Here is a 26539-nt window from a genome sequence, read left to right as displayed (position 1 = left end):
TTATCTTCTCTTCTCTTCTCTTCTTCTCTTCGCTTCTCTTCTCTTCTCTTCTCTTCTCTTCTCTTCTCTTCTCTTCTCTTCTCTTCTCTTCTCTTCTCTTCTCTTCTCTTCTTCTCTTCTATAGGGTGCAGGTCAGAGGACTGGAATGGCCATAGCAGAAGCTTGGTTTTGTGCTCAGTGGCCAATTTTTGTGTTGTTTTTGAGGTTTGAGTTTGGATTATTGTACGGTTGGAAGATCCAAAAATCACCCATCTTGAGTGTTTGTTGCTAAAAAGCTCATTTTTTAGTTTCATCTGATCATAGAAGCCAGTCCCATTTGAAGCTCCAGTCGTGTCTGATAACTGAATATGCTGGAGTTTGTTTTTGGATGAGCTAGGAGAATTTTTCTTGAAACCCTCCCAAACTGACCCTGAGACTCAACTATTTTCTGCAATTCTCCAACTGTGGTCCTTGGAGAGTCTTTAGCCATTTAAACTCTCCTTCTCAGCTTGCATTAGGACAATATAAACACACGTCCTCTTCCAGGCAGTTTCGTAACATTTTATGTTGATTGGTAATTCTTAATTATTGCCCTGACGGTGGAAATGGGAATTTTCACTGATCTAGCTCTTTTCTTAAACCACTTCACTAATTTGTGAAGCTCAATTATCTTTTGCTGCACATCAGAAATATATTCTTTGGTTTTTCTCATTGTGGGGTGTATCTGATTAAGGGAATTAGGCCTTTGTTTTCCCTACTATTTATATTTTTGTGAATCAGGAAGCCATGGCTGGATAATTTCATGTTCATAATCATCATAGAGTGCTCAAAATTGCGAATATGAATGGGAATATACTTCAGAGATATTTTACTCATAAGAATTTCTAGGGGTGCCAATAATTGTGTCCAACCTGTATTTGGGAAAAACATTAATTTCATAATGATATTTCCCCCCATTTTAAATTATTATTATCCAATGCAAGGTTAGATTTTTGTGAATTTTTAAAATAAAAGATCAAAAGGATTAACAATGGAGATTAACTTTCACAGCCTTCTTTGATCATATTTACCAAGGGTGCCAATATTTTTGGCCATGACTGTATGTTGCGAGTTTAATAGGGGAGCCCAATATTGCTTTACATCCTAACAGCGATTTAAGGAAAGGAGGATAGGGAAAGGACATGACGTGTGGCCAAGTATGGCGCCCCGTACTCGGAATTTGTGCTCTGCATTTCTCCCATCCAAGTGCACACACACAACAGTGAGTAGTGAACAAACAAACACACACAACATGGGGCAGCCATATTGGTAGTGGACAGCCATTTTTGGTTCAGTGCCTTGCTCAAATGTCTCATCTCAGTCATGAGTACTAAATGCGGAAGAGAGCGCGTTATATTCACTCCCCCCACCTACATTTCCTGCAGTTCTCGGGACTTGAACCCATGACCTTTGGGTTACTAGTCTCTAGTCACTAGACTCTCTAAGCATTAGGCCACACCTCCAAAAATTGTGTGACAGACCTGTTCCATCTGTTGTAATTTCCTGTTCATATCCTGTTCTGCCCATGTACTGTTAGCTGGTGTCTACCGTAATAAAAGGCTGCAGAGCTGAATTAATGGTTCAAATAGAGATTCAACTGAACCTTTCTGTATTCACATCAATTACAAAAAAAAAAAAAAAAAAAAATCCTTCAACAATGCAACACAGTGTTTAAATTTTATAGATTTCTTTCAAATGACTGGTTTTGAAGAAAATAATGTGTGCTGTCGCAATGCGTGTTGTGGGTAGATTTTAACAAATTGCTATATTGCTGCTAAAGTTGACTTTATTCCAGGCTGTGTGGGCTACTTTTTATGATGGATGGATGCACTTTTTTTAACTTCAAAATCTCAACCACCATTCACTGCCATTATAAAGCTTGGAAGAACCAGGACATTGTTTAATATAACTCTAAAACTCTATTTAATATAATGTCTGAAAGAAGAATGTCATATACAACTGGTTTGAGGGTGAGTAAATCATGGGATAATTTTCCTTTTTGGGTGAACTATCCCTTTAAGAAATTTACAATGACCAGTATCTCGAATAAATCTCTTGCTTCATACCTCAGCTTGGATGTTTGTTTATGAATCCCAAAATACACAGCTCATCATAGTGTATCATATGGGACTGTCTTCTCCATAAAAGAAAACATGCACTGAGGTATCTTAATGAGGTATCAAAACACTTGCACTTATTGTACAATGTTGAGTAGTCTTCATTTATTTTTGGGTACCGATACAATCTCTCCAATGTTGACAACAACATCAATTTTAAAATGTGATTTAAGAAGAAAGCCATTTTTCTTCCACAATGATTGTAAAGCTGCAATATCAAAGAATCAATCAACAGGTCACAGCTACTACACAAATGGGTGCCATTGTTGAATGGTCTGGGACCTTAGCCTACTTGTTGACTTATCCCATTTGTGAATCTAGCCCAAGGGAACACAGCTAGAAGACATTGTTTGAGCAAATGTAACTCTGGACAATGTCAGTGCAATGTAACATTAAATCTGTCAAACAAACATTCCCAAAGGATCCTCTGCATATGAATACAGGCTAAAGGTTATTTTGGCAAATCCATTTTAGGAAGGAACGCTGCAGTATTGTTAACCTAAAACAATACAAAAAAATAACATGTATGTGTTAGAAACTGCATGGGTGATAAAATATCAACACTGAAAGCAGAAAATTCTTAAAGAACATCTCCTTGACACCTTCATGCAACACGAAAAACAGGAAGTCACACGTACAAATGCGCACATGCATCTTCAGTGTTACCCAGCATAGAGTATTCTGAGTTACATAAATAACTACATATATAATAAATTAATGTTTAAAATGCTTCATTATTAAACTTATATTTAATTTACAACTTTACCTGAATGCTTTATGTGTAATATTATCAATATTAATAATTGAACTGGGTTCAGCAAAAACACAATGAAAACAGTAGGTTTTTTTTTTTTTTTTTTAATGCTTCTTAATGAAATAGAACGATTCTTCGAACAGATTAACAGCAAGGAAAGAGTTACTCAACACTACACTGACATCATGAAGCCAATGTTCATTTTCTTGCAACTTTTTTTTCCCCACTCCCTCCCTCTCTGTGTCAACCAAAGCAGGGGGCTGGACCAACAAAACTCTTTTAGGCACTTCAGGCTTGTTCAGCATTAGAGTCAGCGTGATATACACAAGACCTAGTCTGAGAGCAAGACTGAGAAAAGGAGGCATTCAAATATAAAAGTTAACTCACTTTTCAAGTTTTTTTCTGGATGGTAAGGGTGAGGAGTGACTCCACTGGCCTTGCATAGAATCCAAAGGTAGTTGGAGAGGAGCCTGAAGAAAATCGACTTTTTCACAAACTTGTATGGAATTTCTCAGGATCAAACCATAATCCGTTTTCATTGTTGATTTTTCATTTTGTGAGTTTCTTTCAGTCTTTGACCATGAGGCACAAGTATCTACTGAGTCTGGGTGAGTCATGCTTCAGATTTCTTCAGGATTCAAGTTTCCACTGATGAATGTAGAGACATATGTTTGTATGGAGCCGCTGTGTGGTTCTACTAAATTAAGCGTTGCCCTGCCAACAACTGCATAATCATTGCAGTTTCAAAAATAGAGAAACAGTAAATGGGCATGAAAGGAAGCTGCCACAGATAGGAAAATCTGATGTCACAATGGGGTCATTTTTATCTGAAGCAGGGCCTGTGAGCTCCAGTACTCTGGAAAGCACCAGCTGAATATGACTGATGAACGGAAAAGAAACTCAACATCCATTTGTCTTCTCAGAGAGTTTTGCTCCCGCTGTCATAGTCTTTATACATTCTGTTTAATTGTTTGGGAAGCAACCATGAAGTGAAATGAAAAAAGTGATTTTGGGGAAAGATGCAAACTCATTAACCTTTAAAGAAACTGCAATAGTAAATATTGTGAGTTCATGTGATATTGTGAGAAAATGACAAGTGAAACTGGGTGTTGTTTAGCTCAAAGTTAAAGAGTTAGTTCACTGAAAAATGAAGATTCTGTCATCATTTACTCATTGTCGCTGCAAACCTTTATCAATTTATTTCTTCTGGGAAACACAAAATAATTTATTTTGAAAAATGTTGGTAACAAAACCACTTTGATAACCACTGACAAAAACACACTTCAAAATGTCCTTTTTTATGCTCCAGACAAGAATGAAAGTCATACAGATTTGAAACGATTTGATGGTGAGTAAATTATGACAGATTGTTTTATTTTGGGGTGAACTACTTTAAATCGTGAAGTTACTTGGCTTTGAATTTGACAAAGAAAAAATATTGGCAGAAACCAAATCAGGACAGGAAATCCCAGGTGTTTTCATGTGTCCACAGCTGAGAGGCCCCGGCTGATGGGACAATGACATCAAACCCAGGAAAAACTATGACGAGTGAAAAAAGTGTTACATAAACCTTACTGTTAAACTGAAAAGAATAAGAACAAAATCATTTAAAAAAAATATTGTTTGCCTGGTGCTTAGTTACAAAAAATTAAAAAAATAAATAAATTAGCAAGACCACACCTTAGGTTATGGCTGAGTCACCAATGTGGTTGTAAAAAGTGTTTAAAGCACTTTTTAACAGTCTTCTGGCTGACCAAACCTGTGGTCAGAGCATGTGACAGTGTGTTGATCTGTATGCTGATTCTGTAAGTTAAATCTGTTAGCCACAGTACTGCGCAGCACCACACCCATAGCTCTCGAGCAGTGTACTTCCTGACTGGCCATCATCTCAATGCAACTGAATGCAACTCAATGCAACCTAAAACTATCTGCATATTTTTGCATAACAAAAAATAAATAAATAATAAATTAACCGTAATTAATAATTAATAAAAATTCATAGATTATCAACATGGTCTCACTTATGGATCTCCCCATATGTGGCCCTGGACCACAAAACCAGTCATGAGGTTGAGATAGAACTATTTGATAATCTGGACTCTGAGGGTGCAAAAAAATTTAAATACTGAGAAAATCATCTTTACAGTGGTCCAAATTAAGTCCTTAGTAATGCATATAACTCATCAAAAATTAAGTTTTGTTATATTTATGGTAGGAACTTTTCAAAATATCTTCATGTAACATAATCTGTATTTAATATCCTAATGATTTTTGGCATTAAAAGAAGAATCAATAATTTTGACCCATATAATGTATTGTTGGCCATTGCTACAAATATACCTGTGCTACTTATGACTGCTTTTGTGCTCCAGGATCATATATGTGCATCAAATTACACCAAAGACACTAAACCTGCAGTAACAGACTCTTTATTTTCTGCTTATAGTTCTTCTGTTAGCACTGACAGAGAACATCCTGATGCAGACAGACTGTGGACTTGGATATAAAAATCACAAGAGAATATGTTTAGGTATGATTAAAAAAGCTAACATATATGATACTCTGATGTCAGGGCTTGACAGGATTTTTCTTGGGTTGTGCATGCCAACATTTATACAAGACTCACACACAAATAATAATCAAGTTTTGTTGATATTGTTGTATATTATTGAATAGCTGGAAATTCTATTGCAGATATAGGACACATTCATGAAAAAGCACTTATTAATGAATTTTAAATAAAAATCAGGAAAAGGTGCTATGGTTATTCAAACTTTCTCTGTCATTGTTATAGATGAGAATGAGTGTGAGTCTGATCCATCCATTTGTGGAAAAAATGCAAGATGCTTCAACACTGTTGGCAGCTACTACTGTCAATGTCATGAAGGATTCACAACTAATTCAGCTTATAATTTCACTCCAGAAGATGGGATTGAATGTGAAGGTAAAGAGAGCTTGATATGATGAATCTCACATGATCTCTGTGCAGCAGAGAAAACATCTGAATCTCTGTTCATCTCATTTCAGACATCAATGAATGTGTGGTTGGCAGCGCTGCTTGTGGTCCTTATACAAAATGTGTCAATTCTGAAGGAGGATATAATTGCACATGTGAAGCTGGCTACATTTCCAGCAATGGAAAAGACACATTTAAATCAGGACAAGGAGTTCAGTGTAATGGTAAGAAACTATTAAAGGCTAGATATTTTTTGCTGTATTCACTGCTGGCAGTTTCTACTGCATCTGTGATGCTGGATTCAGACTAAAGTCAGGAGAAACTAACTTCACTGATACAAGTGAACACATTTATGTTATTAAGTATTTTTGAGAAATCTAATCTTTCTCCAAAATGCTGTTTTGATGTTGTTGAGATGTGTGTGACGTTGATAAATCTATATGTGGAGGAGGAGTCTGCAAAAACATTAAAAACGGTCATGAATGTTTGTGCAGCTCAGGGTTCACCAACTATGGTCACAAACAAATGAAATGTACAGGTTAGAGTTCTCTCTTGAAAGTTCATTTTAGCTCCTAAATACCTCTTATATTTCATGCTTTCCCATAATTCATAGCACACAACAGTTGAATGTGTTTGCACCAAATATTAATATTGTTGACGTAATTAATATTTTAACCATTTAAGGTTACCAGTTTTTTAAGTGTAATATTATTGATTCTTGTTTAATGATCTGTCTTGCAAACACACAATCTGTGCTGCTGGTCTGAATATCAAATGTGATCACCTAATCACAGCCAAACCTTTTCTAGTGTGATACTGCTTAGTTATATTTTGTTTATAGTTTTGTTTTGTTTGTTTTTTAGAGCTTATGTGTGACAGATTATTAAATGAGAGAAAAGCATCCCAGGTACTGCATAACCTTTATTGATTACTGTTAAAGAATACTGCAGTCATTCATAATGAACCAGAATGCTGATTTCTCTTTTCTGTGTAGGCATTTCCAGAGTTCAAAAAACTCGTCTCTTTGATGACCAACAGCTGTCTGAATCAGAGTGAGCCTGTCAGCATGAACAATTCTACAGGGGACAAGAGGGATTCTACACAAGGGGACGGAGACGGAGAAAGATTTTTGCAGGTGATAAATCACTCTGATTTGTAAAGCAGTTTTATTGCAAAAATACACAAGTATGGCTATATATATATATATATATATATATACCTTTGTGAAAAAGAGCACAATATTAAAGAATATTTTTAAAGACTTCTATACAATAATATTTGCAGATGATATAATATTAATTCAAAAAAGGTCCACTTAAGTGTACCTAAAGAGGCTTATCACACTTAAGCAAAAAAAGTGCACTTTGTGATGTCTAATTAAATGTTTTAATGTCATAAAATAAACATAGACATAAAAATATGACATTAGAGTTTACCATAAATGCACTTAAGTTCAACAAGCTCAAATGAGTGCTTATACTTAAACACTGCCTTGATCCACAAATCTCTCTCATTTTACTCACCCGCATACAGGCATTTCTAAATGCTCTAGATGATCTGCTTCATGGTGGCTTCAGCAGTGATAATGCTAAAGTCTCAGCATTGTTCAGTATTGTGGAAAGCATGTTAAAACTGATAGGACCTCAGCTGTCAGCAAGCCAGACCAGGAGAGTAAGCGCTAAAACTGGTAAGACCAAAATATTACATGTCAGTATCGTACATCCGCTTCACTGAATTTATTCTTACATTTGTAATGTGTTTTTTTTCCTTACAGATGTGGAGCTGTTACTAAAGAGGGGCAATTCTCCACCTGAGGGTGAATTCATGATGAATACTAGTGGAGCACAATTTACCTCCCACTGGGACACCGCAACAGGAAATAATCACCTTGGTATACATTCCTAATTTCATTTACAGAGTTAATAATAATAATAATAATAAAAGTGACCTTTTTATTATTCGACAGTATAATATAATTTTTTACTTGTCTTTTTGCATCAACCAGGCTTTACGACTGCAGCTCTCCTCAGCTACAAAGGTCTGGAGGAGTCACTCAACTGCTCTTTTGACCATTTAAAGACACAGCAAAAGCAAACTTTCAAGATCAATTCAAAAGTAGTAACCGCCACTGTTAGTAACAAGGAGACAACCAACCTAACGAAACCAATAAATCTCACATTTTCTCACTTGGAGGTATGGAACAATTCTCTCAATGCACCACATATAATGTGTTACACCAATATGACACACTATCAATTAACAATTCTGCACTTACATTTCCCTCCAGAAAAAGAATGAGGAGCATATGTGTGTGTTTTGGGATCCTGAACTGGACGGGGGTGCGTGGTCAACACGTGGCTGCACAACAGTGATATCCAGTGCCGATCAGACCGACTGCTCCTGTTCTCACCTCAGCAGTTTTGCTGTGCTTATGGCTCTCTATGATATTGGGGTTTGTATTCTTACTTTTGTCACCAAAACTTGAGCACATCATAAAAGTTAAACTATTAAGACAAAAGTATTTTTAGGCACTAATGAGTTTGTTAAAAGATAAATATTACGGGCCAGTTTTGGGCACATTAGCATTTCTGCGGGTGATTTATTAACAAGGCACAGATTAAAAAACACAGATGCAACATCTCATTTACATATCGACCAATAAAATATACCAAGCACAGTGCAAATTAGCGTAGTCACAAATGAAGAATAGAGAAATAAAGAAGCCACAGTACGTTGAAAAGAACCATTGGCCAAAAATGAAGGGTTCTGGAAGAAGTTTGATAGAGCTGGTATTGCGTGACTCCTAGTTGAGGGTACCAAGTCATCTTTTATTTCCTGAAGCAAATTAAAAATAACATGGTTTGGCAAAGAATATACTCAGATAATGTGTTCTTCTGGCATTCAAAATAAATTAATGAAAAAAATCCTCTCCCTTCTACCACGTGCTCTCCATTCTCTGCGGTGCCTCCTCCTAGCAACAACAATTTAAGCGCGAAATAGTTTATGACATGCATTTTCAGGCATTAAATAATGGCACAAATACCAGTAATTTGACGAGTGCAAGCGTTAGTAAAACGAGTTGCATGATTCATTTGAATAGAACTCTCCTCCCATAAATTTTGCATTTGAATTGGAAACTTCTACAAATGCATATTCAATAAGGTCAGGCACAAAAATAACTGTCCACGCCTTTTTGGGCCTTAATTTGTCACTGCGCATCTTTAGTAGGCTAAATCCTGACAGTACTACTTCAATGCCAAAAGACGGTTAAGTTGGCGCAAGCTGTTAGTAAAACTGGCCATACTGTATGTGTGCAAATGACTTATAGGCATGCAGTGTAGGCCTATAATCTACGGCCGCTAGTCTTTTCCCACTATCCTGTGCATTCCTTCCCAGTTAACAAATAAAATAGTGTTTGAAAGTTGCAGCAGGTGGTCAGTTTTTGTATAAATTTATGTTTTTGAACAACTTTTAAAATTAGTATTGTAGTAATTAAATATTTGCTTAGTTATCACCAAATCTCTCTCTAATTTCTTGTAGATCATTATGCTTTATGCTACCTCATATGTTTGACATTAGTCTCATCAAGTCCCTTCATGTGCAAACGCTGCCTGCAAAGTCACTGGCTTGCTACAAGCTTTCGGACGCAGTCAATGATATAATATAGGAGGAGGATAGTCATGCAGGATTGTGGGACAAAGTTCAAAGGTCACACCCTGAATAACTGCATTGACTTTTAATGATATGTGCAGTGCACCAGAGGATTAAAATACATGCTGCAAAAGAGAGAAGAATACTTAACATGTGCTCACACTTTAACTGTAGGTTCAAATCTGTTAAGGAGACTCTTCATTTTCTCTCTTAACTAGGATGTATACGAGCTGCGTGTGGTCACACTGGTGGGACTGTCGCTGTCTCTGATCTGCTTCTTCATCTGCATTGTCACGTTTTACTTCGTGCGATCCATCCAGAGCACACGAAACACCATCCACCTGCACCTCTGCATCAGCCTCTTCATCGCCTACTTTGTGTTCCTCGTGGGCATCACCCGCACAGAGAATAAGGTGAACTGCAGCGTCACACAGGGTTGCTTCATCTGGGTCTGATAATAAACATCCTGAGTGTTCACTTCCTGTCCTTCAGGTGGGCTGTGCAGTCGTTGCAGGCATTCTGCACTACTTCTTCCTGGCTTCCTTCTGCTGGATGTGTCTGGAAGGAGTGCAGCTCTTCCGCATGGTGGTGCTGGTCTTCAACACAACGCTGAGACCCATCTATATGTTTGCCGCTGGTTATGGAGTTCCTGCTGTTATCGTTGCCATTTCAGCCACAGCGAACGCAAGTGGATATGGCACCGATAAGCAGTGAGTATTAGACAGTGGTGTATAAAATACCTGAAAGCCATACTCAAATAAAAGTACAGAAATCTTCCCAGAAAATTACTTTGGTAGAAGTTGAAATCACCATTTAGAATATTACTTGAGTAAAAGTCTTAAAGTAAGTGATATTTAATGTACTTAAGTACAAAAAGTTTTTTTAATCTTAAACGTACTTAAGTATTGAAAGTAAAAGTACAAATAAATGCAAAATTGGAAAAGAAGCATATATATATATCAAGATTGTGTTCCGTTTTAACTTTTTTCTTCCATTTTGTGTTTTTGGGTAAGAATAAGAAGCACTTCATTCGGTACTTAGTGTCTTTCATTTCAACATAAGAAATCATTTCTGGAATCTGCATCTGAAATGGCATTTAGCCTACAGTTTATGTATCTCAGAGGGGACATGGATGCATTTAAACTGCAGTTTCAGATGCATAAATAATGTTTTGTTTTTTACATAAAACGTTGAATACTGATATTTGAAATAATTTAAAACGAACAAAATAGTCGAAATGTGAAATTAAAACCGCCTGTAGGTGAAAGCACGTGACTGTTAATGAGTGAGTCATTGAGATTTAAACGATTCATTCAAACAGCTGATTTATTCGGAAACAAAGCATTTGACTGTGTTAATGAGTGAATCACTGAACCATATTTTCAACCGATTCGTTCAAAAAGCTGATTCATTCAATAAGTAAACACCGTCCATTGTTTAGAGCGTAAAAGAGTACTTACGGTACTCTTTGTGTGATATAGATTAAGTTAACTATATTAAATTATATAAACATAAAAACCATACATAAGAATTTTTGCTGACCTCTGCCTATTTTGTAGCAAGCAACGAATATGCAAAGTGTAAATGTATCGGAGTAAAAGTATACCTTTTAATTATTAAATGTAGTGGAGTAAATGTAAAAGTTGGCTGAAATAGAAAAACTCAAGTAAAGTACAGATATGCCCAAAAAATGCTTAAGTGATGTAACGAAGTATTATTACTTCGTTACATTACACCACTGGTTTTAGACATTACTGATGTCTTTTCAGACGCTAATTAGAATTTCAGGTTTGTTTCTGATGGTATTAAGGTGTTTTTCTTTTTATCTGTAGCTGCTGGCTCAGCATTCAAGATGGCTTCATCTGGAGCTTTTATGGGCCAGTTTGTATCATAATTATTGTAAGTACTTTTTAACATGGCACTTTCCACAAATTTGTACTTTTAACAGCATAGTTTATGCTATTTTTGAAAAGTGCCACATTACCAACAATCAAAAATCTCTTAAAAGACATTTAAAGAATGAAAGATGTTGTTTAAACTTCATGTTTTGCCTATTCGTTTCAGGCTAATGTATTCTTCTTCCTCATAACAATATGGAAGCTGGCAGAAAAGTTTTCCTCCCTCAACCCAGACTTAGACAGTCTGCACAAAATCAAGTGAGAAATGTTATTAAACCCTCACTACCAATCCAAGTCTGGAATAATTATGATTTTGTTCATGTTTTTGAATGACATCTCTTATGCACTTATGCTTTATTAGTAGTTGTGTGCTATAAGCAGATCTTTATCTCCACCTACAGGGCTTTTACGGTTACTGCAATCGCTCAGCTGTGTATCCTTGGCATCATGTGGGTGTTTGGCTGTTTTCAGTTTAATGAAAACACTCTGGCAATGTCATACATCTTCACCATACTAAGCAGCCTGCAGGGGGTGCTGATGTTCATCATGCACTGCTGGCTCTCAAAACAAGTGAGTCCTGGTCATCTCATTACAAAGATGCAGAGTTTAGCTAAAAAATATGGAGTGATCAATCATGCTTTAACAAAATATTAAGCCAGGGACAGGTAATAAAAAAACAATAAATGTTGACACTGCACAGGCAATGATAAATAGAACATTAAAATGAACACTAGAAAAAAATTGCAGTTCATTTATAATAGCAAACGTTTTTAGTGAGAGGGTTTAAATTTGCAATAATTAAATCAAATGATTGGAAAGTAACTGTAATTATTAATATTGTATTAGTAGTTTTGAGTTTATGTTGTTTGTAAAGACATTTGTTATGTTATGTTGATCGTTGACATATTTTTTCCTTATAAAAAAAAAAGAAGTCAATAGAATTTAATTTGCCATTTGCTAGTCAGTTTCAGGGGCGGTTTTATAAGTGGGGGAGGAACAATTTTCATTCTAGAGAGCATCCGATTGGACAAAAATCTGTGTTCAGAGGGAATTAATAATTATGTTTATAAGCAGTTTTAACAGAATACCTGTTTTAGGGCTGACCAAATGAATCAGACAGGGATCAAGTGAACGGCCTTAAGCTCTAAAACTGATACTATCATAAGTAAAGTATAAACACTATTTATATTAGCACAGTAACAAAAATTGGCAATTCAACATATTAACATATTATCACAAAACACAAGATACATATTTTTAAATACACATGTAAATGTAAACTAATCTAACACAAAAACACACACACCAACAATGTTTCGATTTTTTTTGGGTGATTTTATGCACCTTTGATACATCAAGATCCTACAGAGAATATTAGCATTAGTTGACTTCAAAGTGATAAATGATAAATGGATGATCATAAAAATGCACTTGCTATTGTCTGTGATTAATGTCTCTGTAATTTCCTGACAGGTGAGAGATGAGTATGCCAAATTCCTGTCCTGTATCTGTACACCACAGAAGAGGAAATATTCAGAGTTCACCTCCAACCAAACAAGCAAACAGCAGGTAAACTCAGTCTCAAAGAGGAGCTGGTTAGCTCTTGCTTTGCGAATGTGTGCACATGAAAGGAATAGTTCGCCTCAGGCTGTCCAAGATGTAGATGAGTTTGTTTCTTCATGGGAACAGATTTGGTAGCTGACGGCACCCATTCACTGCACAGCATCCATTGGTGAGCAAGTGATGTAATGCTAAATTTCTCCAAATCTGTTTTGATGAAGAAACAAACTCATTCATTTACATCCTGGATGGTCTGAGGGTGAATACATTTTCAATAAATTATCTTTTTTGGCTGAACTATTCCTTTTGCTGTTTTGACATCATCATCAGTCTGGTCATGAGTTGAAGCGTACTCATTACAATAATTACACGGATGTCAAAGATCACATTCTATCCGCATGCTCAGAAGGAAAATAGCATTTCTCATGTGCATGTTTCTGAATGCTTAAGAAGAGAGGTGATGAACACTGAAGCATTTTAGTCAAACTGAGCTGTGTGTTTTCCTATAATAATTATAGTTGTGACTGTGAATATAAATGAGCTAAACAAATCATCTGACTGCCTTCACTCTTTCACAGGCCTCCAGGAGCGATACTCACACCGGTGAATCACACATTTAAGAGGTCATTTCCACAAAACCATTCAATTTTCCATCTGTTTGCAAGTTGGAGTGTCACATTATTTCTCTATCTGCTTTCTGTGGAAATGTTCATAAACTGTATTTGGGGAATTCTTCTTTTACGGGAACTTTTCTTTCCCTTAGGATCATTTTATAAAGAAAATTTTAACATTTTTAAAGAATTCTTTATTTTTCCAGGACATATTTTAAAAGTGTCTCTTTTTCTGCTGCAATTGCTCCTTAAAAACAAGAAAATGACGCAGTTTGAGGACAGTAAGAATTTTATTTTCTCTATACAGTTAATAAACAATTACCCTTGTACACCTGCAGGTAGAGAGGTGCCACCTACTGTATCTATTACCTACAGGTGTACGAGGGTAATTGTTAATTGACTTCAAGAAAAATCTTTATCAAAAGAAAAATCTTTATCAAAAAATCTTACTGATATTAGGTGTATAGGAAAACAGACCAAATCAAGTCTAAAAACAAAACAAAAATCTCAACAGTTCCACACACAATCAGTGCTTGCACATATATCCAAAACTTCATTGGTCTCATGATCTTCATCAGGTATACAAAAAAATATTTAGGCACAACCTCATTTAAAATCAACATATGTCCAATCATGAGCTTTTTTGTGATAGTTGTTCATGAGTCCCTTGTTTGTCCTGAACACTTAAACTGCCTGATGTTCTTCAGAAAAATCCTTCAGGTCCTACAGATTCTTTGGGTTTCCAGCATCTTTTGCATATTTGAACCTTTTCCGACAATGACTGTATGATTTTAAGATCCATCTTTTCACACTGAGGACAACTGAGGGACTCTTACACAACTATTACAGAAGGTTCAAACGTTCACTGATGCTCCAGAAGGAATAACCATGCAGTAAGAGTCGGGGGGAGTAAACTTTTAAACAGAATGAAGATGTGTACATGTTTTTGCCTAAATATAACTTTTTACATGTAGTATTGCCATTCAGAAGCTTAAGAAGATACTTACTTGTTTCCCAGAAGACAAAATAAGTTCAAGTTACCCTGATCTTCAAATTCAAAACGTTTTCACCTCCAGGCTCTTAATGCATCGTGTTTCCTGCTGGAGAATCAATTTTATTTTAGTTTAGTTTTTAGTTTTTTTGATATCTTATGTCTTAAGCTGAAATTATTTATTTTAAATTCCATAAAAATCAATTGTGTAATATTATTCTAATTTAAAATAAATGTTTTTTTATTTACATATGATAAAGTGTGATGATAAAGCTGAATTTTCAGCATCATTACTCCAGTCTTCCGAGTCACATGATCCTTCAGAAATCATACTAATATACTGATTTGATTATCAAGAAACATTTATCATTATCATTGTTGAAAACAGTTGTGCTTGCTGCTTCATGCATTTGTTTTCAGGCCTCCTTGATAAACATATATTTCAAAAGAACAGCACTTATTTAAAAAAAAAAAAACAAATGTGTTAACCCCAAACTTTTCAATAGTGGTGTAAATAAAATCCTAAGAATGTTTTATAATGCTTTTAAAAGTTTTTATTTTCTTTTCATTTTAACATTTTTTATGTGCAATTTATATTTTTTAAAACAAAGAATAACCATCACCAATGCTGCTGTCATCAGTTACCAAGCAGGCAGATGATTGAGGTTTTTCCCAGGATATTCATACTTATGAATGAACGTATATGCTTTTGTTTTCCATGTCATTATTCTGCATAAACTGTTTCATGATTTGTCCTGAATATTCAGTCACAGTGAAGCTGATTGTTACGTTTTGCACATGAAGCCTTCATTTTCTGCACTTTTTCTTACTGTCACTATTTAATGTTTTTTGATGTTGCAGGGTTTTTTTATATTAAAATGTTTACTTTTATTCCCCTCACGTCTCAGATGTCTGCTGCTTCTTTAAATTAGAGTCGGAACCTGCTTTGATATGCTAAATTTGTGAAAGTGCTTGCAGTCCTATTATGGTTCGGCTGAATCTATTAATGGTACTGGACTGGTGCAACAGGAAATCAAAGATTGAAATATGAGTTAAGACATAAACTGGTCGATGTGGCTTTTGTTCTCTAGGCTACAAAACAAATGATGGCCTAGACTATTCAAATAGAGAGATAAATTAATTTATCTTGATTGTACAGTAATGGGAGTTGTATATTGCTATTTACACTACATTGCAAAAAGAAAACAATACTGAATTCACATTAATTTAAACAGTAGCTTATATTTTACTATTCACACTGGGATGCAAACAGCAGTAGCTTTTTTATACCCATATTTAGTATGCAAATGAAAATTTCATTTTGGGGCTTTAATGGCTGACATCCCTATGTCCAGGTCACTTTCTGTTCACTGACTCAGAGGAACCATGTAATTTATCATAAATTTCAACTGTGATTCGAGAAAATGTTCTGTTCCGCTGAATATAGAAGAAACATGATATAAATTAAGTTCTGCTTCACTAGTCATTATCTATTAACACTTCTGCAGCAGGAGAATCATAAACCAGATCGTGACATTATTATGATTCACACAGAGACACAGAGCAATGGAAAATAAATAACAGAGAATTGAACTGAACTTTGCAGACCTCTAATGGCTCTGTTTTAAAGAGAACAAACAGAGAAACAGAGACAGATGAACAGGTAAAGGCTTATCTTAATTATATTTGTTCTCTCTGTCTTCCATTATGAACTTCATATTTGCTTTAAGGGACTATGTGCAGACTATCTGTGGAGAATCACTTACTCAGAAAGAAGCTCAAGGATGTCCAGGTTAAAAAGAGCTTTTATCTTATTTACTCCCAAATAATTACATTGCAGCCACCACATTTACTCAACCCCTGATTTTAAATAAATAATAGTAATAAGTTGTTAAGGTCATGAGGAATCAAGAAGAGGTTCGGAGTGGGCCCACACTAAGTGGTCCTTGAGTGCTGCATGTCCTTAAGCAGTTTATTAGAATTTTTTTTTTTTTTTTTTTTATAAATAAACATAACTGCTTCAAATTAGCATTTTTTGTATGGGTGTGTGTAATTCACATTGTAGATCAAGTATCGTCAAGTTATAAAATCTCGTGGGAACCCATGGTGAATTAGGGTGTGTTCACACTTAGCGATTCTGTATTGAAGCTGTTATATTACTAAAAGTCTTGCCAAATGTTTCCATGTGTGTGCTGCATGATCTCCGATCTCTGTGTGCATGCGAGTGATGTGTTTGTTTGTGTGTGTGTGTGTGTGTGTGTGTGTGTGTGTGTGTGTATGTCAATGAATGCAGTGCATATAGAATAGTGATTAAACTGACTTGGAACTACCTGTGCATTAAACAGTTTTAATGCATATCAGCAAAGAAGCAGTTAGGAGCAAAGAAACATTTTAATACTATCTTATCTAAAAAAAAAAATACTAACTTAAAAAAAAATAAGTTAAGTGAAGATGATGACGACAACGCGATGTCTAGCCAAGTATGGTGTCCCATACTTGGCATTTGTGCTCTACATTTCACCCATCCAAGTGCACACAGACACAGCAGTGAGCAGTGAACACACATACCGTGAACCAGGCCTGGATTGGCTAATCTGGAGCACCAGGAGAATTACCTGTGGACCGGTCTGTTTTTTGGGGCCGGTGTTGTCATGCCACTGGTTTAAAATATGGATGTGGTCCCTAGGTTGCCTGCACTCACAGCAGCCACACTCTTTTTATTAAAGCAATAAGCCGTGATTTACAGTGAATTTATAACAGCTAAGGGGCATTTTTCGCATCGTGCCACTGCCTAACAACGCCCCTTAGCTGTTATAAATTCACTGTAAACCAAGGCTTATGGGGCTTATTGGTTTTTTTTAACGTTTGTTGTATGTGTGTAGTATGGTTTGGGAAAATAGGTTTGTGCAAATAAAGTGTAATGATATAAATAAAAACAGTATTCTTCCAACAAACAGTTGTGGTTCCAACAAAGTGGCTGCCGAGCAACACTGAAGTGAACAAAGGTCTATGTTTGTAGTGTAATTTACAACAGCTTCGAACGCGGCACAACCAATCAGAATCAAGGACCGTAACTATCCGTTTTATAATTATTATTTTACCGCAGCTTTTTTGTAGAATGCAGCCTGAAGGTTAACGTTGACGTAATTATATTTTGACTCCCCCGACAGCGGCACCTTGCGGCAGAATAAAAAAAAAAGAAAGCTCTAGAAATTGATGTGGACATGTACTAAGCTAAGTACATTTTTCCTTACAATCCCAGAGTCCCAGAGTACAACAAAATGAAGAGGTCATACTCCAGCATTTCACTGCTGCACAGAAAGCTGGGGTCAGAGTTCTTATGAAGTTGTAGTGTGAACAAGAACGGGTCTGAGATCACTTCAGTGCTGAAGAGGATCAAAAAAAGAACCAGGTTCTCTTTTGAGTCCACTTTATTGTGAACACCAAAAGGACTGAGGTTACTTTCAGCTGGTTTCCTTTCTGGTTCGCAAGATGAGGTGGGTTTGGTTCTTTTAAAATAAACTATATGTAAAAAAAACACCTTAAATTTAGTTTTGGTTCGCTTAGCCGCATTCACACTGGCATTTTTAACACTAAACCTCAAGATCCTTAAAAAAGGCTTTTATAACATATAATGTGACAAAAACTTACTGAACATCCATTACAGTGCTGTGTGCTGGGCTAAATGCGCTCGTTATTTGTGCCTACATACAATGGTATTTTGTACTAGCTGAAAACTCACAAACAGATTAGAAATTGATTATGCGGCAGTAAAAACAGTGGAAGGAATATCCCCGCAGCACACAAATGAAGATCTGCTGCCTGTACTGAACTGTAATGAACAACATCAGAACTATGACGAGAAGAAACAGGCATGCTTGACCATTCTGTCCTTTTTAGAGGCAAATCTTGTGACTTAGCATCCTGTTTTTGGTTCATTTACATGTGCTTGTTCCTTGTTGCATTCATATTTCACTTCAGCTGCAGAGTTTGTTTGTTAGTGGACAGGGACCCACATTTTCAGGGTTCACATTTTTTGTTTGTTTGTTCATTTTGTATCTTTAGGTTTGGTGTTAAAAATGGCAGCGGGAACAGTACGCAAACCAGGACTAAATGTTTCATTTTCTTTTTTGGTCCTGAATTGAACCAAGCGGCTTGAATTGAACCAAGTGTGAACACACAAACCAAACCTGCCAAGTCTTCTGGGTTTTGATGTCACAGCTGCAGCACTGTATATTACAATTTATTTGTTAAATATGTCTTTACATGTTCTAGCACACTGTAGTACTAAAAACTGAATAAAACTGGATATTTTATAGAAACACTTTAGAGAGGTAATTAAGTTTAATAAATGTACCAAACATTTAATTTCACTATTTACTTAAGTAAAAACATTCCATTTATTGTATTTTTTAATAAAAAAATTACTTTAACATATAAATTTACTTGAAATTTATATTAATACAAAATTTATTTTTATACAAATCCATTTCTTTTTTACACAAATTATAATTATGCAAACTAATTTATTCATCAATATTTGTTTGCCATGTTTTATAATATCACACAACCTGTCCATGTTGTAAATCATATATATATATACATTAAGCATTGTTTTCCCTGCTAATGTGACCCAATCAGAACAGACATGCTGCACATTTTTCCAGGTTGAAAACCTCAAGCATTTGAAAAAAAAAAGCAACTAATACTATTTCAGTCACTTTTAATATCCTGTGGGTATTAGGTTTGAAACTTAACTGTAGGTGTCATTAAGTATTACAATATATGTATTTTCTGGAAAAGAATATCAGAAGGGAATACAGACACATGAAATAATATTATCACTGAGCCGAGGGAAATTACTCTCATTATGTTTCTCTATATAGGCAATTCAAATCCACAGGTCCTCCATGCTGTAGACAAAGACTTTTAATATCTTGCTCTCTCTGGAATAAAATTGGATTGCAACTCAGTGACTGACATACAGTGTTTATATATTTAATTTGTTCAAAAATGTATAATGTACACCATAATGATTCTTACACATTCAATACCTGGCAGTTAAGCTGTGACACAAAGTTAATATATATGCATCCTCAGTGATGAAAAGCTTGAGGAATGTGTTCCTTTAAATAAGGTTGGACGAAGGTGGATTAAGGAGAGATAGAAAACGAGGGATGAGGGGGCTGTAGAGTGATAAGGGGTAGAGCTGCCTGGAGCACATGGGAGAAGTGCTGCCGCTGCTGATACACACAGGAGAAACAGACACAGGGACGCTGGGTGAGTCAAGCAAATATCTCTTCATTGTTTTAGCACTTCATTTCATATGACAGAGCATTTTGGTGAGGTTTTTTAATACAAACATTTAAAGAAAAAGATTTTTTTTTTACATATGATACATTGTGATTTAATGACCTGTATTTTTCTACAACTGTAACTATGGCTAATTACCTTTAACACCAATCACACTGATTAAATGAGAGCTAAATCCATTTGATTGGACTTAAAGTTGATTTCTTTTCATCAAAAAATTGAGGGGCCAAAAGATATCAGAATAAAATTGAGAGGTCAACTCAGTGGGTTTAAAACTGTAAAATGCAGTAGCAATGTACCATTTCCAAAAACAAAACTAGACCATAACCATTTCAAATGAGCTAAATGTTCTTGAATTTCCTCTCAGTGACCTGATATGGTCATACTGGCTTGCTGCTGGGGCTCTTTAGCACAGTCCTCACACTTTCTCAAAAAGAAAATTGCTGCTCATTGTTGGTCATCTGATATCAATCATCCCTCACTGAAATCACTGAAATTGGCTCAGTGTTGCCCAAGAAAAGGAGAATGAAGATTTAGAAGGAGCAAAAGATTTAAAAATTAAATGTTTGATTGCACAGAGGGAGAACAAGGTGCAGGGGACAGTTTTCCAAGTTAGAACGGGTGCACTGATTACTCCATCACAGCCTCACAGCAGTTTCATTTCAGTGCATTGTGGAGCAGCATGTCATTATAGTGTTAAAAAAAGAAAGAGTGAGAATGAGTTTGAAAAAGACTTAGAGTACACCTCCATGGGATTATTATCCCATCTGTCTGTCTGAAAGAAGAAAACATATTTTCTGTGTTTCTGATGGAGAGCCTATGACTGTCAGTAGCTGTTGGGTAAATGTGCACAGCATTTTCAGAGTAAGGGGAATACTGTGACACAGTCATTTTGTCACAGTGAAGATGTAGGTACATTGGCAAAAAAGTGCAAGCACAGCTCGCACAGAAGTCACTTAAACCAAGCAGATAGAAATCCCAATGTGTGGATTCCTATTGAAGCGACTGGATTTCACCTGCAAAAATTTGCATAGCAATGGACAAATTTGATTGTACCTTACTCCCAATGTTTTAAGATCGGTGAAATCAGTTGGAGCTTTTTTTTCATGTCTATTAGCTGCTAAATGTAACCCTAAAGGGTTAACAAACCTAACCTTTAGCAGATAAAAAAAATTACAGTTTACAGTCTTTGCCAGGAAATAGATTTTTGTCCAGAAATGCTCTAGAATGAGAACGTCTGCTCCCCTAAATTATACATACATCCAGTGTGTAATTAGAAATAGTAAAACGCTATGATGCTGTGACGCTGTGAAATTATGTCAGAACAGAAAGGAAAACTGAGCTCAACAAGACTTTGGGGCTTTCTGTGCCTGTAACATTGTGTATGCAAAGAAAACTGCACAGATTTGTTTGCACTTTAGACTAAGGTTCCATTTCCACTACATTAACATGAAATACCAATATAAAATACTTCTAAAGCACATCTTAGATCTTTTTAATCCAAAATTGCATCTGTTAATATTATTTGATGGACCTGAACTAACATTAACTAATGATGAACAGATGTATTTTTATTTACTAATGTTAACAAAGATTAATGTACTACTCTTTGTTAGTTGATTTTAGTTAATGCATTAACTAATGTTAACTAATGGGACATTAGTAAAGTATTGCCCTTAAATTGTTTCAAAATGTTAGCATTTGGTTTTGTCATCTAATGCTTTATGTTTTTAAAAAAGCCTTTGCTATTAAGCTGGTTATAAATCAAAAGGTAATCAGGCTGATATGGTTATTTTAAACTATATTAGATCACAGAAGTCAATTTTATAAGTCAGAACAGCTAGAAATTGCCCCTTGAGATAAAACAATTTCATTCAGTGAGCCAGCATACATTAAAGGTGCCAGTGTTCTCCTCAAGTATGATTGCTGTCATGAATTTTAATGTAGAGTTCAGCAGTGAATAGAGTCTGAACTGCCCTCTATGAATTATTCTACTGTTTTTAAACGCTTCTTAAACTGCTTTTGGTCAAATTCTCTGCTTCATTATAAAATATAATATATCAAGGAAGTCAATTTTATGGGTCAGAACAGCTAGTTATTGCCCCTTGAGATAAAATTATTTTTTAATTTAATATTTTGTTAGTATTAGTTCACCACTAGCAATAAAGGTGAAAACCACTCTGAACACACAAGCTTGTGCCTTGCAGAACAAACCTAATGTTAACAAACAGATTCAGGGGAGAGAACACGACAACAGCGTGAATTAAGATAGTGAGAGAAGTCCTGGAGGGAAAGGAGGATAGTGAAAGGATTTTAGTGTATAAAGTTATCCTTAACCATAATTAAAACCATAAAACATGTTCATTACATGAAATAAAATAAACTTGAACACAAATAAAATATACAAACTTAACTTATTTTATTTTTAAAAAGTAAATGAACTAAAACTAAAATGTAATAAAAATAAAAATTATAAATAAAGTAAATATTAAATATAAAAATAAAATCTAAATCAGCATATTAATAAAAATATATAATTTATTATAGTATACAGTAAATACTAAAATAACACTGTAGGTAAATCCATCTTTCAATGGGGTGAATATAACTGATTTCCAAATATTTTTCATGTCACATTTGTATTGAAATTATTCAGTTCTTGTACCAAGCTTACTCTGTTATGTCTTCCTGTTGGAAAAAAATCTGGACAAATATTTGGACACATGAGCCAGCATACATTTTGCTATGTAAAGGAGCCAGTGTTTTCTTCCAGTATGATTCCAGTCCTGAATTTTAATGTAGACTTCAGCAGTGAATACAGAGTCTGAATTGCTTTCTTTGAATGATTCTACTTGCAGCAGTAGTAGATGAAACCCTTCTTGCTGACCACAGTTGCAAAAAAAAACCTCCCAGCAGAAGCATCCCTGAAGAGAAACATTCATCGCGGCTTCCTGTGACCACACTCACCTATAAGGATTTCCTGACTGTCACAGCATGGACAATCTTTTCACCACTTCCTTCCCTGTTTCATGCCAGAACTCTAGAGACTGTCCTGACAACCAAACTGTAAACTCAACGTCACCAGCTCTGCTTAACCCTCCAGCATTTGGGATGTCCTACTTCACCATGACCCTTGGTGCACTGTCTAACCTAACCGCACTAGCAATCCTAGCCCATTCCTATGCCCGCTTACGCCGACGAGCCAAAGCACCATTTCTACTGCTGGCTTCAGCTCTGCTTGTAAGCGACCTGGCTGGTCATGTGATCACAGGGGCTTTGGCGCTTCACCTCCATCTTGGGAGGGTGAAACATCACAGGGTGGCATTAATAGTGGAGCCCCCACAGGTTTACTGCAAATTATTTGGCGGTTGCATGGTGTTTTTTGGCCTTTGCCCTCTGCTGCTTGGCAGTGCGATGGCGGTGGAGCGCTGCATAGGCATAACACAACCTCTCCTGCACCCAACGATCGTCACCATGACACGCGTCCGCCTCACCGTGCTGCTGATCACCTTCACAGCCCTCATTTTGGCAGGACTCCCTCTGCTAAACGTAGGCAATTACAAACCACAGTTCCCTGGCACTTGGTGTTTCTTACCTGTTAACAGTCTGCTCTCCATCACTGATGCCAACCTCGCTCTGGCTTTTTCCACACTGGGGCTTGTAACATTGACCGTCTCAGTTGTGTCCAATACTACAAGTGGGCTGAAGTTGCTCCAGGCAAGGTTTAAGGACCGATGTGTTAAGTCAGGCATCGCTCGGAGACATGGATCCTTCTCATCTTCGTCTCTGCACTCCCTGGATGTGGAGATGATGACGCAGTTGGCCGCGATAACAGTGGTCTCCTGTGTCTGTTGGAGTCCTTTTCTTGTAAGTGCACTGTCAAAAATAAAATAGAATCTGTGAAATTTACATAAAAAATGCCAGCTGTGGTTGCTAGAACTTTATCATAAAAATATGGTATTTTTTTTTTACATATTTAACTTACATTTAAAAAAAAAATGTATTCATTAATTGACATTACAGTATGTTGACTGACAAAACACAGCCCTGTTGAAAAAAACAGCAGATGCTTGTTAGGCACGTTTTGAAGCATGGGAGCTGGTTTGAGCTGGTTTAAGCTGGTCTTTAGTTGGTCATGAGCTGGTTATAAGGTGGTTATGAGATGGTCCTGAGCAGGAGCTAGTTGCTTTTGACCAGCTCAAACCAGCTGCCGTGCTTTTAAACATATGAGTGGTTCTGAAAAAGTAATCATGGTAACACATGTAAGTAAAACAATGCAACCAACATTGATTTAACAACATAAGATGTAATATAAGCCCTAATGTACCTAATTGATGATTAAAAAAAAAAAAAAACTGAAGAAACAGTTATTTAATGAAAAAATATCAAATGTTAAGTGTCACTCAGGAAATTCAGTTAATATCAAGTTAGGTTGTTTCACTCTAAATTATAAGATTACTTGTTCTTTTACTTTCCCACATGAAAAAAATACTAGCCTATAGTAATTAATAGTAAATACTATAGTGTTTTTGAACCAAACTAAAGTGTCTTATTCTTTATTATAGTATTTACAACACTTTGTAAAAGAATGCTACAGCATACTGTAGTATTAACTATAGTGAACTGATTAACTGTAATAAATACTGTAGTATACTTTGGTTTTTACTATAGTAAACTGTAGTGTATTGTAGTATAATATACCCTATAGTTGTAGAAAACTTAGTACAGTATTGGATAAAGTCATTTGTTTTTATTAGTATAGTTGTTATATTACCACAGCAACTACACTGCGTTCTAAATTATCATGCAAGTAACATATCAATAGGATTTTGGTACAATAAAGAGTCAGATTGGCTCTTGTCCTTAATAAAGAGTCAGACTGTGCAGGATTCTTTTTGTGAGGTTTGGTTCGCAGTGACTGAAACGCAGCTTTGCACACAACTGTCAGTCTGCATGGAAAGGATCTTGAGACTCCAGTAGCTTCAAACACCTGTCTGCTGCTCAGCAGTGGCTTTTTTTACAGCTGGCATTACAATACAGTTCATTTGTTTGACAGAAACTTTGCTTAATAAATTTTTATCTGACCAAGATCTTCTGTGCTCTAAGTCACTCAAAAATCTTTTGACAGTTCCTATAATTATTTCTATTTGCTTTTCGCGAAATATTGTTTGTTTTGATGCCTTTTGCAAGACATTGCATTGTTTCAAACTTTTCATCTTCAGAAAGATCTTTCTTCCTCACCATATTTCATGAGAACTGTGACTTGCTTAATAATGTGGAACAACCTCTTTAAGTAGGGTTTCCATTTACCTAAGAAGACCTGGCAAACTTTTGAACAAATCTGTCTGAGATTGATACTAGTTATCTTAAAATATGTGGAAAAACAACAGAAAACAAAAATCTGACTCTTTATTGTACCGAAATCCTATTGATATGTCACTTGCATAATAATTTGGAACGCAGTGTATAGAATTCCCACAACAAATTCAATTAATTCAAGTAATTAACTCAAGTAGGCCTAAGCTATTGAACATTCCAGACTTCTCAACAATACTATACTAATACTAACAATACATTCAAATATAGTGCTGTAAAACAATTAATCCTGATTAATCGCATCCAAAATAAAAGTTTTGGTTTACATAATATATGTGTGTGTACTGTGTACATTTATTATGTATATATAAATACACACACATTTTTATAATCTTTTGCAGTTAAAAAACATAGGCTACTATCGCTTTTCACATTGTGAGGCAGTGTGCATTTGATGTGTCACTTCATTAGTGATTTTCTAGTCTGTTTGACCGTTTTCCTCTTGGTTTCACAGATTTACATCCTCATATCCGTTAGCAGGTTTTATGAAGGAATCAGAAGGCCGAGGCGTCAGTGTGAGAAGCTGCTTCTCTTGGCTCTGCGCTTGGCGAGCTGGAACCAGATTCTGGACCCGTGGGTTTACATCCTCCTCCGGAGGGCAGTTCTGCGCAGACTGCTTCAGCTTCTGCAGCCGGACAGACTCGTGTTCACACACAGCGGCTCCTACCGAGACTCGCACAGAAAGCAAATTGGTTTACACTGATTACACACCTGTTCACACTCATTTCAAATATGTTTACATGTGGTCACTCACCAAAAATATATGAAATTAAGTATTTAAAGAATGTGTTCAAAACTGTGTGAAAATGACTGTTTTTCATTTTAAAAGAAGTGAAGAAATCTTTTAGTATCTCTTATTAAAAAAAAATGAAATGTGTACTTTGAGAGAGAACACTTTCATCACTGTTTAAATGCATCCTTAAAAAGTGCATTTTGTAATAATGTCAGTTTTTTTTTACTTTAAAGTACATTTTACATCATGTTTTATTATTTTTATGAATGATTTATTAATAAAAACTTGTTATTCTTTTATAGTAGCTATTGTATTTATTATTTCCAAGTGGGCCTACGTTTATTTCGTAAAAAATATGCTGAAGTGTACTTCTTTTTCACAAGGTTTACAAAAATGTGCATAGTGACCACCAAAATAGGTATAAATAAATAAATAAATAAATAAATAAATAAATAAATAAATAAATAAATAAATAAATAAATAAATAAAATTCCATTCATCTCAGTGGTGAAGTATGCAACAACCTTGGCTTCACTGGCACTTAGTTCGTGAAACATCTGC

General features: G+C 35.6%; 2 protein-coding genes across 6 annotated transcripts in view; both read left to right on the top strand.

Annotated features, from left to right (window-relative positions):
- Positions 1 to 14053, top strand: part of LOC109062737 (adhesion G protein-coupled receptor E5) — a 73405-nt gene extending 59352 nt beyond the window's left edge. For 3 of the 5 annotated variants that reach the window (XM_042719782.1, XM_042719781.1, XM_019079819.2), the window contains 15 exons: positions 5684 to 5833; positions 5917 to 6069; positions 6709 to 6752; positions 6840 to 6980; positions 7379 to 7532; positions 7620 to 7736; positions 7851 to 8038; positions 8133 to 8297; positions 9715 to 9909; positions 9989 to 10206; positions 11329 to 11395; positions 11561 to 11652; positions 11796 to 11964; positions 12868 to 12963; positions 13533 to 14053. In XM_042719782.1, coding sequence (XP_042575716.1) covers positions 5684 to 5833; positions 5917 to 6069; positions 6709 to 6752; positions 6840 to 6980; positions 7379 to 7532; positions 7620 to 7736; positions 7851 to 8038; positions 8133 to 8297; positions 9715 to 9909; positions 9989 to 10206; positions 11329 to 11395; positions 11561 to 11652; positions 11796 to 11964; positions 12868 to 12963; positions 13533 to 13574 — 1991 coding nt within the window. In that variant the 3' untranslated portion in view covers positions 13575 to 14053. Of the gene's footprint in view, positions 1 to 3183; positions 3498 to 5335; positions 5420 to 5683; positions 5834 to 5916; positions 6070 to 6708; positions 6753 to 6839; positions 6981 to 7378; positions 7533 to 7619; positions 7737 to 7850; positions 8039 to 8132; positions 8298 to 9714; positions 9910 to 9988; positions 10207 to 11328; positions 11396 to 11560; positions 11653 to 11795; positions 11965 to 12867; positions 12964 to 13532 lie in introns of those variants that run through there. The other 2 variants (XM_019079813.2, XM_042719784.1) reach the window with 2 other exon arrangements.
- An 8398-nt stretch (positions 14054 to 22451) lies between these two features.
- LOC109056012 (prostaglandin E2 receptor EP1 subtype-like) lies at positions 22452 to 25953 on the top strand. The gene is made up of 2 exons (XM_042719780.1): positions 22452 to 23736; positions 25700 to 25953. The coding sequence occupies exons 1-2, from the start codon at positions 22864 to 22866 to the stop codon at positions 25946 to 25948; spliced, it is 1122 nt and encodes a 373-aa protein (XP_042575714.1). The 5' UTR covers positions 22452 to 22863; the 3' UTR covers positions 25949 to 25953.
- Positions 25954 to 26539: the final 586 nt, after the last annotated feature.

The sequence above is a fragment of the Cyprinus carpio genome, chromosome B3, assembly GCF_018340385.1.
Source record: "Cyprinus carpio isolate SPL01 chromosome B3, ASM1834038v1, whole genome shotgun sequence".
Taxonomy (NCBI): domain Eukaryota; kingdom Metazoa; phylum Chordata; class Actinopteri; order Cypriniformes; family Cyprinidae; genus Cyprinus; species Cyprinus carpio.
This window is presented reverse-complemented; position numbering and strand designations above follow the sequence as displayed.

Coding starts and splice junctions, on each gene's coding strand:
- LOC109056012 (XM_042719780.1), top strand. CDS start 22,864: ATGGACAATCTTTTCACCACTTCCTTCCCTGTTTCATGCCAGAACTCT. Junction 23,737..25,699: donor TCTGTTGGAGTCCTTTTCTT/GTAAGTGCACTG, acceptor TTGGTTTCACAG/ATTTACATCCTCATATCCGT.